The sequence below is a fragment of the Talaromyces marneffei genome, chromosome 5 (assembly GCF_009556855.1).
Source record: "Talaromyces marneffei chromosome 5, complete sequence".
NCBI classification, from domain to species: Eukaryota; Fungi; Ascomycota; class Eurotiomycetes; order Eurotiales; family Trichocomaceae; genus Talaromyces; species Talaromyces marneffei.
Window position 1 is genome coordinate 1,958,021 of NC_072352.1, and position 12,048 is coordinate 1,970,068.

The window sequence follows — 12,048 nt, forward strand, 5'->3', positions numbered from 1 at the left end:
GGGAGTGTATCACACATATAGCTCCCTGATACTAGGAAATGGCAACCATGCGTCCATGGAAGAGGGAAAGCCGTGTAAAGAAGCTGGCGTTCGACCGCTAGGCCATCTGGTCATAGGTGTTGGAAGACCAAACAGTAATGGCTTATACGCCTCGAAGTAGGAGGTGCCTGAGGCTCATGGTTGCACGAATACGCCCGATGACGACGTCATCAACTCATTGGGGAGAGAGAACATCGAGACCATCTTGAACGAATAAAGCTATTTCAGCTTCAATAGATAGCATCATGTCATGTTAACAATTTAGATTCATGCCTCAAACTGACTAAGCTTAAATCTTGGTCCTGCAAAAGACGGAGACACCATGTCCACCCCTAGGAAGAAGATGGAGGAAGTTGTCGCTATAGCTTGTCTCGTAATCTAAGCGCGTACGGTCCGGACTTCGATCTCGTACTATTATGAACTTGCCGTAGGACAGATACCACGCGTCCGTAGGGACGAGCGTATACGCAGGAAAGTACCCAAAACGTGTTGAACATGGTTATATTTCAGACTCAGTCTAAATAACATGCATGATTGCCTGAACGCCATTTCACCTCCCATGCTCAAACCCAAAGAAGAAAAGACACTATGCTCAAGACGTAATCTTCATCCCAGAGGATGCAGAAGGTTTATCGCTTTCGACCTTCGACGTCGCTTCCAGATGTTGGCGTCCCCGAATCTCCTCCAAGACCCTTCTTGCGAGCTCGTAGTGTCTGACCTTGTCCTTGAAACTTGGGTTTGTCGTCAGCCTCTTCGATGACTTTACCATCCTCATCACGCTTTGGAACTGGCTTGATAGCATAGCCAAAGAACAGCTTATTAGGTCCAAGTCGTAGTGGTTGTGGACCATTCGTCTTTCGTGTTGGAGGCGGATGTTTAGGGTTAATTGAGCTTCCAGCAACGGGTGTATTGGGCTGTGGGGTAGGTGTTTTGCTGCTCTTCTTTGCATTCAGTCGGTGTCCACCAGAAAGGAAATTCGATGATTGTGCTTTAGCTCCTTTCGTCACATCGTCCGATTCGGGGGCAATCGAGGCGTAGTTGATGGCTTGAGCCATGCTTCCATGAGAATGGACCACACCGCCACGAGCTGCGCCGGCTTGACCGCCGGCCGGCGTGCTTACGCCGCTGGGACGTGTTGGCTCTTCATATCCAACTGGTGGCGCAAAGTCGACTTCTAGATCCGTTTCTAGCACTGAGATGGCTTTCTTGTCACCGTCAGGCTTGACGTCTAGAACTGCGATTTCGTAGACTTGGTCGTTGTAGGCAAATGTGAACGCATCTCCTTTCGTAAGACAGGAAAAGTTTCTGAATGCGTTTTCTAGCACTGCTTTAGGGTCACTGATGTCAAGGAAGGAAGTTGACTGTGGCTGGAGTTTGATGAATCGACCAGGTGGGAGGTCGGTTGATTTCACCTGGATCAGATCGCCGGGCTCCAGAAGGAGAGTTTGCATCAACTGATAGCAGTAAGTATGTGATTAACCATCCCATCCGATATAACTCAGTGATGAACATACCCAGAAAGGCAAATATATCTTTCCCTCCTCAGCAATAAATTCCAAAACACCAGCATGTGTCATCCGCTCCTTGGCGCCGTTATGTAGCTCAAACAACATCGGATATGTAATGTGTAACCGTGTCAATTTATCCAGTGCACTAGGCGGCATGATCACTTTGCCTCCATGGTTGACATTTTCTCGCTCTGGGCCGGGGAGCATGGCCACTGGATAGCATCGGTAGTATTCATCGAATCGACGGGCGGGTGCTCCGTAACGCATGGCGCCGCCGAGGATACCTTCCATGGCGTCTGGATTGAGGAAGTTTGTACGATACTACGGCGAGAAGATATTAGTATTATGGTGCAACGATCATGCGACAAAGAAGGATGGATGGATGAGGTACCATTATGGTGTGTTGTTTGCACAGTAATCGATGCGGGGAAGCTTTCGCGAGCTCAATATGGCAACAGAGATGGTAGAAAAATGAAATCTATCACAATATATGCGTATGTCGAGCTGTTTATGTAGAAAAAAAGATACCGGATAAAAGCGAGGAAGAAGCAGAGTGACAGTGCTGAATCACTGTAGAATGATAGACTGAAAAGTGACCGGTGACGCAAGTGGAAAAGGTAGCTTGATTGATTGCTTGGGGAGCTGCTTACTTGATCCGCCATGATTTTCCGCTCCGACCCCGGACTGTTATTATTCGCCTTCAAACAAAGCTCCAGTGGAACAAGCTTAAGTTTGTGCTTGTCACACCACCTCCCGGCTGGTCCCCCAATTACAGAAACAAATTTGCTAGCTACTCAGCAAAATGTCCAGATCAGTGCGCCCCAAGCGCGCCGGTGAAGATTACGCCCGCACCCACCAAGCCGAAGAAAATGAAATCGACGGCCCTTCTACAACCAAAAAACTACGCTTCGATCTCCGCAACCCATCCGCACTAGCACCAGACGAACTTGAAGATGACGAGATCCTGGACGCGGACGAGATCGGCCGTCGAGGCCAGGGCGTTCGTCGCAACGCCGTCAATCTAGACGGGTACCAATCAGACAGTGAAAACGAAGGATTCGATGCGCGAGTTGAAGCTAAAGCCAAGGCTAAACGACGGGAGCAAAAAGAGCAGGGCGGTGGCGGTGATGAGGATGATATGTTCGCCGATGATGTGGAAGAAGAGGCTGAGGAGGAAATGGGAGAAGACGAGGCATACAGGAAAAATAAGAAAAATGTGCGGTTTTTGAGCAACGAGGACATAGAGGGACAGGCAAACAGGTCGCGCGGTGGTCGCGCTGTTCACGTTGACCTTGCGAATCCACTCAAAACACAAGCCGCAGAAGATGTGGAGAGCGAAAGTGAAAGCGAAGTTGACGAAGCAGAACGTGCACGAGTCGACGAGGGCATGGATGAAGAAGTCGGAGCTGGTGGTAAAAAGACACATGCGCCATTGATTGATGCATTCAATATGCGCGCCGAACAAGAAGAAGGTCGATTCGACGAGCAAGGGAACTTCGTCCGAAAAGCTGTGGACCCCGACGCAGTTCACGATACATGGCTGGACGGTCTGTCGAAAAAAGACATTCGTCGCGCCAAAGAAGCGGCGGATAAGAGGGAAAATGAGCGACGAGAACGCGACAAACAGAATGATAGTATACTCGCAGCCGACCTTTTGCGTACACTTATTACACACATGGAGCGCGGAGAGACGGTATTGGAAGCACTTGCGCGATTAGGAAAGGGTCTGCGCAAGAAGCCGAAGTGGCAAAAGAATAAAAATAGAAAGGCAAAAGAAAATAATGCAGAAGACGTTGAAATGGCTGAAGAGAACCCAGACGAGACAAGGCGGAAGAAAGCTATTGACGATATTACCGGCGCGGCCGACTTGCTTCTAACGAGAGGCCAAACGGAAATATATGATCAAGAAAGGGAGATTCTTACACGGCAATTCAAGCGAGAAACGGGTGAAGCATGGGTTGATCCACCTGAAGTGGATGAGCGTCAAGTTGCAAGCGAGATTCAAGCTCCAGCCGATGCAGGCTCATTATGGGAATACCGATGGTCTGATGCGCGGGATGGAGGGGAGACGCATGGTCCATACGATGGTGCTATGATGCAATCGTGGAATGATGCGGGATATTTTGGGGAAGGGGTAGAGTTTCGCAGAGTAGGGGGAACAGAGAGTGATTGGGGTCCTGTTACTTCGTTCTCATGATAGGATATTGAAGATACCTGTACGATAAAATAATGAAGTTTGAAGAAGCAACCAGCATATAGCTCCAAATACCATTAATGCGCTTAATTGGTCATATCATACATTTTAATAAACATCAAATAGGCTTTCTCAGGGAAAAAGGCCCTGACAGAAAGATACAACAATTGCTGCTTTTAAAATCCAAACCGCCGTCAGAGGATCGCCACTCTAGGTACGCCGTCACAAGATACTCAAAAATGAAAGAAAAGAGATGGAATGGATGGTTTTACGATATTTCCATCGCGTCGCCATTAGTGTGTCCAAGACTGACCTCGCCGGTCTCGCTGATGAATCGCTTCTCAAAATCGCTGACAAATTTAACGCTTCGTGCAGGGTCGTAGAACAATCGGTAACTGCGTTGAATATCGTCGACATTAACTTCCTTGGCTTTTCGCTTTTCGCTCAGCAACTGTGAGGTTGTGATGATATTGCTGGCATAGCGCAAGCCAGACTCCTGACCGATCTTAGTAAGAAGAGCCAAAGCATCAGGTGAGAGGTCGACCTCTTCTTCTTGGGCTCGAATTGCCAATATTTGTCTGATTTCATCGGATGTGTAAGGTTGAGTGCTGATAATGGACACACGATCTAACAGGTCAAGGGGTAGACCATGTGGTGAGGAGTAGTTGGTTCCACGGATACGTGTGATGCCACGGTTGCTGGCCATGATAACAATTGGTGCCAATTCCGCTTCCAGGGCTCGGTTGATGTAAGAGTAACACTCAATATCCAGCATGTGGACCTCATCAATAAACAGAACACCAGGTATTATCTCAGCTTTGCCCTCTTCTTTCCATTCAGCAACTTTAGTGTTGATCTGATCTCGAACCTCACTTCTGATTTCGCCTGTGTCACCCGAAAAGAGAGCCAAGAAGCCTTGTGAACGAGAGTTGATGACGTCGATCTCATGAAGACTGACGGTGTGCACAATCTCCTTGCGCACTTGAAGTTCGCCCTCGGGAGTTTGAACGAATTTGGCGTCAGGTCCCATAGCATCGTAGTCTCTTGAGCGCGCATAAGAGCGACCGAGCTTGGTAATCTTGCCTGAGGATTTGTCGATGGAGATGACATCTCCGGCCATAACGCGTTCGCGAGTCATTGAATCAATCATTTTAGTGCCCATGTCATAGATTGTCTCCATATCGGTAGTCTTGATGGTGAGTTTTCCTTGTTTATTACCCTGAGTTTGTCAGCACTCTTCATTTCGCGTCATGTTCAACACCAGCTTGATCTCACGTACCCCTGTAACACTTCGGTCGATTTGAATTTCCACCACCTCACCCTCGATAATCTCACTTTCTTCCTTGATTCTCACACCAATAGACTTGCGGAATGCCTGAGTGAGTGCTTCAGTTTTGGACATGTCCAGCGAGAAAACTTCTGATGAGGCGAGTGTGGTAAAAGGTACATCGGGGCCTAGTGATTGTGCCATGCCCATGGCGATTGCAGTTTTACCCGTACTAGGAGGACCAGCAATTAAAACGGCACGACCTGCAATATCTCCTGCCTTGACCATCTGCAGGATAACCGCCGCTGCTTTCCTCGCTTTCTCCTGGCCAACGAGGCCCTGGGATGAAGGCCTTGGTTGCAATGTATCTGGGTCGACGCCGAGGCCGCGAATGTGCGAGTGAGCTGCAATGAGGTTGAGACCGCGGAGCTCTTTGCTCTCAGCGATGGTAGAAATAGGCTGCGACGGATTGAGGTCAGCGACTTCACATCGACATCTTGGACAGAGTGAGCTGTTTCGAAGGAGGAACTTACAGCAGCCATTTTGGATGGGGCTAATCAAATAGCCTGAGCAATTTTCGCGCGCTTCTCCTCCTGAATAAATTGACTGAAAATATTGTTCACACCGTTTGGTTAGCGGTTATCTTCTAATGACTGATGGATCGATGGCTCTTGTTGATGATCAAGCTGCTCCGGTTTATTTGATTGATCGCTGAGCTTCACGCGAAAGTCAGGCTGGGCAAGAACTTGACCTGCCCTCACCGCCTTCCTGGCCGCCTTTCCTTTGGTGCTGGGCATCGACCAATCATATCGCGTCGATAGGCGCTTGACGACTCCCTCCACTCCACTTATGCAATATGCTCCGTACCTCTGTGTACATGGGTACATTTTCTTCAGCGTCTGCGACTGAGCGCGGCCAATCTTGCGCCTGCCAAAAGCTATTTTTCTTTCTTCGTTGCTCTTTCTCACCCTGGTAACCACTGTCAACACTATCCCCCTGATCTTCATTCTACCTGTTCTGCTCTGCTCTCTTCATCGGTGTTTTTTGACTGCTTACATAAGATGAATGCGAGGTCACACATGCTTGAGGAGAACTAATTATTGTTTTGATACGACTCTGTGACCTCTGCTCACATACTGTGTGACTATGGCTTCTACATGGTGGGTTTCGATTTTCCCCTTTGCAGTGACAGGTCGAAGCAATCGTTCAATCTATTCTCTAGTCTAGCTCTGTGCATGGATAGCTATTCAATTCTGACATGATGTTCCTCCATCAGACAGGTCTAAGTTTCGCTGTTGGGTTGAGAGTTTCTGGCATACTTCGATATGGCTGAGATCTCGCGAGCCTTTCCTCTAGCGCCAGCGTCGAGTAAGCAGTCGCCAGCGCGCGATCCGCGACGTGCTTCAAGGCAAGAAACTGCATCCGCCGTCCCTGCTGTCGCCAACGTTCCAGCGCCACCTACAAAACCCAAATCCTACGGAGAAAGATTGATTGAAAACCTATCGAGCTTGTCTACAGAAGTATCAATCGCTACGACTCTCAAGAATGAGTACGCAAAAGCCAAAAAGGCCCAGACAGGCATCAACCAACACTACGAGAAGCTTCGAAACTTGAATCAGTTCCCCGCCGCGAGAGACCTTGTTGGTCGGATTCGTGAAACCCAGAACAAGGACGTCGATAGTCTGAAGGAACAACTGAACGTGCGCAAGGAGAACCAGAAGAATCTAACAAAGCGCGCTGCTGCGCTGGTCGATGTGGAAGCGAAAAGCGAAACTACTCCTTCAGAGGCGCTGAAGGATATACAAACTGAAAGCAGGTCCACCAAGCAGTCACTTCAGAATCTTAAGGAAAACATATTGAAGCTAAGCCGAGACTCTAGAGAGATACGGGCAACAAGCGATAGGAAACTTGCAGAACTGGAACGTGTCTCGGGATCTCAATCGGAGTTACTACAAACTATCAAACGACGTCAGGATAAGGACTTTGAGACGCTAGAAAGAACTCAGGATGATATACGTGACATCAATGAGCGCGTCAGGAATTTATCGTATGAGCGATCGCCTGCCAAATTCCGAGAATCTCCGCGACAGAGTGTTGACCAGAAAGCTTTGTCGGCGTTGGAAGATCGTGTGAAGGCTCTGGAGTCATTCAAGGATCAAAAGAACAGTGCTACACCAGAACACAGTCTTTTGACAAAGAGCGTCAACCAAATTGTCACTCGTCTTGATGCAATCGAACATGGAAGCCGCCCCATCCCTGGGGCTACCGCTCCAACACAATCTCCATCTCCAGCTCTTGAGGAGAGAATACGAAAGGTTGAAGAGAACATAGAAGCTATCAAGGAAATCATGGAATACAAAGATACCATCTTGTGCGACGATATCGACACCAGGCAGAAGAAGATGGAGCAGCGGCTGGAGGAGACCGCCGGTCGAATCAAGGCCGAAGCAGCTTTAGACTTAGAGAAGGCGATATCAGAGGTGAAGACAAGTGCACCAATCAAACAACCGGATGTATCATCCAGCCAGGGAGATGCTTTTGAGCTATATAGTGAACGGTTGGAATCTGCAACGATCGCAATTCGCTCGTTGGAGAGTCGTTATGCTACCATTACTGCAGAGGCTCTTGCCCGTCAAGCCATACCTCTAATACATAGCCAATTCCCGGCCCCTCAGATACTTCACAACGTTGTGGAGAGATTCCATGTCATTGAAATGCACCTTGCGCAGATCTCAAGGCTTCGTGACCTACCTCAAATTGTGGATGCTCATTCGCAACATTTGGTCGCTCTTCAAGCCCAAGCAACGCAGACGCTCACAAATGTCGAGTCGAACATATCAAATAACACCAATTCTGCTGCTCTTGTGGAAATGCAAAAGAACTGGCACGACGTTTTACAGAAAATTGATGAAGTGCAGAAGAACTATGCCGAACTCAGGGAGTTGGACAATAAGCTCTCCTCATACGCCATGGAAAATCAGCAAAAGGATGATCAGTTACGACAGACATTGGGCGAATTGAACAAGGAAAAGGATCGGGTGGTCGGAGAGCTTACTTCTATATCCGGGTCTGTCGACGAGCTCAAAGTTCAGGCACAAGCACAGAAGGATCAGCATACAGCTCTAGCTCAGTCAACAAGCAGTCAAGTACAAACCGTTGAACAGCGGCTGACCGCGCGGGTCAAAGAAATTGGGGATTCAATTCAGCATGTAGAGCAGAAAATAAGTGAGACGCTTAGTGCAAGTGGTCTGGAAGACGCTAAATCGAGCATTGAGAATTTTGAGGTCGCCCTTCAACAGCACGTTGAGAGCTTGACCTTTCAGCTCACACAGTTGGAGGACAAACAAAAGGCTACTGCGTTAGAGCTATCGGATCTTCAGAGAGGCGGGAATCAGCTTGACAAATTCCCAGAACGGCAAAGAGCCGAAGATGACGAAGAAATCAAGATGACGTTAGAAGAGCTTGCACAGAGAATCGATGACTTGGAGGGTGCCAAAGAGTCAATTGGACGAAGATTCCGCGATTCTCATTCTCCGAGATCAAACCGATCTCGGTCACCATCACAGTCGAGTAACTGGTCTGGTGGTCCTTCTCGAGACGACGACGAGGAGAATACCAGGTCATTCAACCATAACAGTCGGGTACCTCCCGGAAAGAAGAGAAGTAAACGAAAATTCGCCAAAGTCTCGGGTGCATCTTTCGCATCTCCAAGGGCGTCCAGTTATGGAGGTACTCCGCCCCGCGCACCAGCATCTTTGATTGACAGAACCGGACCGCCTCCTTTCAAGAAGCGACAACGATCCATGATGGATCTAGTGGAGCACGGCGATTGATTTCCATTCGAGTGACGGGGATATCCTCTTCTTTTTCAAGCAACCCAGCAGGCGCATTTTTCATTCCTCACCACAATTTTTTCCCCCTAAGGTCGGTCTGTTTCTCTTTTCGGACGGCGCCGTCATTCGTATCATCGTCGAGGAGGAGGAGGAGGTATTCGAAGAAATACAAGGATATAGGCGTTTTATCCCGGATTTTTTTTCTTCAACAAGATACCAAAGGAGCGGGCCATTGCATATACTTTATTCCTTTTTGTGGAAGATAGACTGGGCGGTAGGCATGCGACAGGCACCGAGCGAATGGAAGATCCGAAACCAAACGGAATTTGATTCTTGATCTTCTCTGGGCGTTTCTCGTTTTGTTTCCTTTTTTTTTTTTTTTTTTTTTTTTTTTTGTTTTGCAGCTAATTACTTGATCATCTATGAGGCGAGGGTCTGGTTTCGGGATGACAGGAGTGTGTGAGGCATCATTGTGTTTTCTGTTTCGAGAGGAGAGGTCCTCATCACTATTACTGTAATTACTTGTTCTGTACTCATAGTGCCCTATGGTTCACAACGATACCGGGGATTCAAATATTCAAGATTCCATCCATCCAACAAGGTGTAGGGATATCTGTAGAAGTTAGGGGCTAATCCGGCTACGCCAACCATTCCATCCATGACTGGGGTTGGATCTATCGGACGCATGCATACGTGACAAGCTAGTAAGTTAATCATGCTGAACTTTGTCAAACACACCTTCCATGAACATCATAATTATGTATCGATCTATAAGTCTATGTATGTTATTACAGTGAATTTGCCTGCCTCCTCTCAAACCAACCAAAAAAAAAAAAAAAATGCAGATATATGCAACCACCCGCTAAGTCAGAAATCTACACAGTGTCATGACCACCGACTCGAATCCAAACAAATGATGAAAATCACTCAATATCATTCTCACGGAAGAACTTAATCACCGCTATATCAGAGCTTTGTCAGTCAAATAATTCAATAACCAAAAAAGAAGGGAAAGTCATGAAATAGGTATGATACATACCCTGCCTAAACTCCTCCGGCTTCTCCGAAATCACCCAATGACCCGCATCAATACCCACGATCTCAGCATTGGGGAAGAAATGCTTCACGGCGGGTACTCTCTTCTCACCGACGTACTTGGATTGCAGCCCACGAACAATCAGCGTGGGACCGGTGTATGTGGGTAAATCTGCGTTGTTGGCGGCGTTTTCGCGGTCGAATTTCCAAGGGAAATCGGCCATTTCGCCGAGATTGGAACCTAGAGTGTCTAGTGGAACACGGAACTTGAGGGTTTTGTTGTTGTTGTCGGGGTCGCGGATTAGATTTGTTAGGAGGAATTGGCGGATTGCGACGGACTGTTCCAAAAAAAAAAAAAAAAAAAAAAAAGGTTAGGACACTTCCCAAAAAAAAAGAAGGCACGAAGGTAGGAAGAGGCTGGGCAAGGAAGGCGGGGATAATACAGGTTCGTATTTGGCCAGTATCTTATCAGCTTCACTCTGCTTCGTCACACGGGCTTCGGAAATCTCCTTCATGCCCTTAACATAGTCATTGAACGGAGAACCTAGCATGGCGGAAACAGGCGCATTATCGACGGGAATCAACGCGGTGGCTGTCTCGGGCGATTGCAGAGCAAGGACCATGGCGGCTTTGGCACCCCTAAGAATGAGTCAGTATGCTGCGTTTCGTGTTGCACAATTATGGAACACAGAAGTAGTAGTCAGTACATTGAGTGTCCTATCAGGGCAGCCTTTCCCAGGCGGTGTTGCTTGATGAAGTCGGATACGTCTTCGGCGAGGTGGGTGTATGTGTGTTCTGGTGCGTGCGGGGAGTCGCCATGATTTCGGAGGTCCTGCAAATGCGCTGTCAATTCCATTCCATAAACACAAGAATATGAGAGGCCGGGACTCACCACAATGTAAATATCCCGATTCAAATCTCGTGCCAGCGCTCTATCAATCATATCAGTCAATATCACTCTCTATCTTCTACCAGAAACGCACGGAAAGTGCGGAACGTACTTGCTGATACTCCTATTATTCATCTTATTCCCCATAAACCCATGCATAAACACAATGGGCTGTCCGCTGCGCTTCTTGTCTTGCGCCGACGGCTCAATCAATTGATATGCCAATTCGACCTTCAACGGAGACGACGATGAGAATAGACGTTTGGAGTGAGCAGTGCAAAGCCCCGCGACGGGCCTGACCCGTGTTGAGAGAAACAACATGTTGTGGCTGTGTCGTGACAAGCTTTGCAGTGTTGGTGTACAGGATTGAAAATGCTGAAGATCAAAGTTAACTACCGTAGTTAGTTAACTAGTTAATCTACGGCGCTGACGCAAGAGATATACACCGGCATGGAGCTGATAAGATAAGCGTATCTCCACGTGATAACTAAGGCGTTATCTTATCGCGCTCATGCATTGTCTCTTTCAGCATTGACACATGAATGGAACAATATATATAGGTGACTCAATGTAAATAATGAATCGTTTGCTTTATTTTGTATCTCAAATCTACTCAGCATCCAACAACTTGGGTACATTCTCCACCAAATATTCAACAATCGCATCGGGACCCCGCTCAACTTGCAATCCATAAGGGATGGCGTGTGTCTTGATGCCAGGGCGAATCTTTCTTGCAGTTTCGAAGATGACGGCCGATTGTTCGGCTGTCCACATTGATGCGCAGAACTTTTTTTTTAAAAAAAAAAGTTAGCTAAAACTATCTTGCATGAACTTTGTTCATGGATTGTGGCGCACCAGGACGTCAGGTTGGTGTTCTGTGACTTTGGGCTCGACTTCTTCAATTGCTAGGTGATCATTAGCATACTGGGGAAATCCAAGGTAGTGACTTCAGGCTTACTTTCGCAGTTATCGACATGGATGATGGTATAGTGATCCTTGAGAGCTTCGATCAATCGACCAATCAGTCTCTTGGCCCTCTCAGGAGCAGTGTTGACTGTGACAAGTCTGTAGGGGCCTCTGGGTTGGGCGTCTGCCATTGTGAATGAGTTTAACAAAAATTGCTTTAGTAAATTGAATACGAACTTCCAAACAGAAATGGCGCAGTTTAAACTTATAAACGAGAGACTTCCTCAAGTCAGGACGTCCGGTTGTTTGGGGGGATAAGACTTTTGCCGGCGCTGTTCTGTTCATCTTCTCCCCACTTGACATTCCTTTATATCAGA

General features: G+C 47.6%; 6 protein-coding genes across 6 annotated transcripts; 2 read left to right on the forward strand and 4 right to left on the reverse strand.

The window, feature by feature from the left end:
- Positions 1-668: 668 nt before the first annotated feature.
- Positions 669-1,941, reverse strand: EYB26_007026 (uncharacterized protein; the record flags this gene model as incomplete). Its single annotated transcript, XM_054266298.1, has 3 exons — positions 669-1,493; positions 1,554-1,868; positions 1,939-1,941. The coding sequence occupies 3 exons, from the start codon at positions 1,939-1,941 to the stop codon at positions 669-671; spliced, it is 1,143 nt and encodes a 380-aa protein (XP_054122273.1).
- Positions 1,942-2,349: 408 nt separating this feature from the next.
- On the forward strand, positions 2,350-3,744 carry EYB26_007027 (uncharacterized protein; the record flags this gene model as incomplete). Its single annotated transcript, XM_054266299.1, has 1 exon — positions 2,350-3,744. The coding sequence occupies one exon, from the start codon at positions 2,350-2,352 to the stop codon at positions 3,742-3,744; it is 1,395 nt and encodes a 464-aa protein (XP_054122274.1).
- A 265-nt stretch (positions 3,745-4,009) lies between these two features.
- EYB26_007028 (uncharacterized protein) lies at positions 4,010-5,550 on the reverse strand (the record flags this gene model as incomplete). Its single annotated transcript, XM_054266300.1, has 3 exons — positions 4,010-4,960; positions 5,021-5,467; positions 5,542-5,550. 3 exons carry the CDS (start codon positions 5,548-5,550, stop codon positions 4,010-4,012), a joined length of 1,407 nt encoding a protein of 468 aa, XP_054122275.1.
- Positions 5,551-6,333: 783 nt separating this feature from the next.
- On the forward strand, positions 6,334-8,841 carry EYB26_007029 (uncharacterized protein; the record flags this gene model as incomplete). Its single annotated transcript, XM_054266301.1, has 1 exon — positions 6,334-8,841. The coding sequence occupies one exon, from the start codon at positions 6,334-6,336 to the stop codon at positions 8,839-8,841; it is 2,508 nt and encodes an 835-aa protein (XP_054122276.1).
- Positions 8,842-9,764: 923 nt separating this feature from the next.
- Positions 9,765-11,086, reverse strand: EYB26_007030 (uncharacterized protein; the record flags this gene model as incomplete). Its single annotated transcript, XM_054266302.1, has 6 exons — positions 9,765-9,802; positions 9,881-10,214; positions 10,320-10,515; positions 10,584-10,708; positions 10,769-10,808; positions 10,878-11,086. The coding sequence occupies 6 exons, from the start codon at positions 11,084-11,086 to the stop codon at positions 9,765-9,767; spliced, it is 942 nt and encodes a 313-aa protein (XP_054122277.1).
- A 288-nt stretch (positions 11,087-11,374) lies between these two features.
- On the reverse strand, positions 11,375-11,862 carry EYB26_007031 (uncharacterized protein; the record flags this gene model as incomplete). Its single annotated transcript, XM_054266303.1, has 3 exons — positions 11,375-11,551; positions 11,621-11,670; positions 11,724-11,862. The coding sequence occupies 3 exons, from the start codon at positions 11,860-11,862 to the stop codon at positions 11,375-11,377; spliced, it is 366 nt and encodes a 121-aa protein (XP_054122278.1).
- Positions 11,863-12,048: the final 186 nt, after the last annotated feature.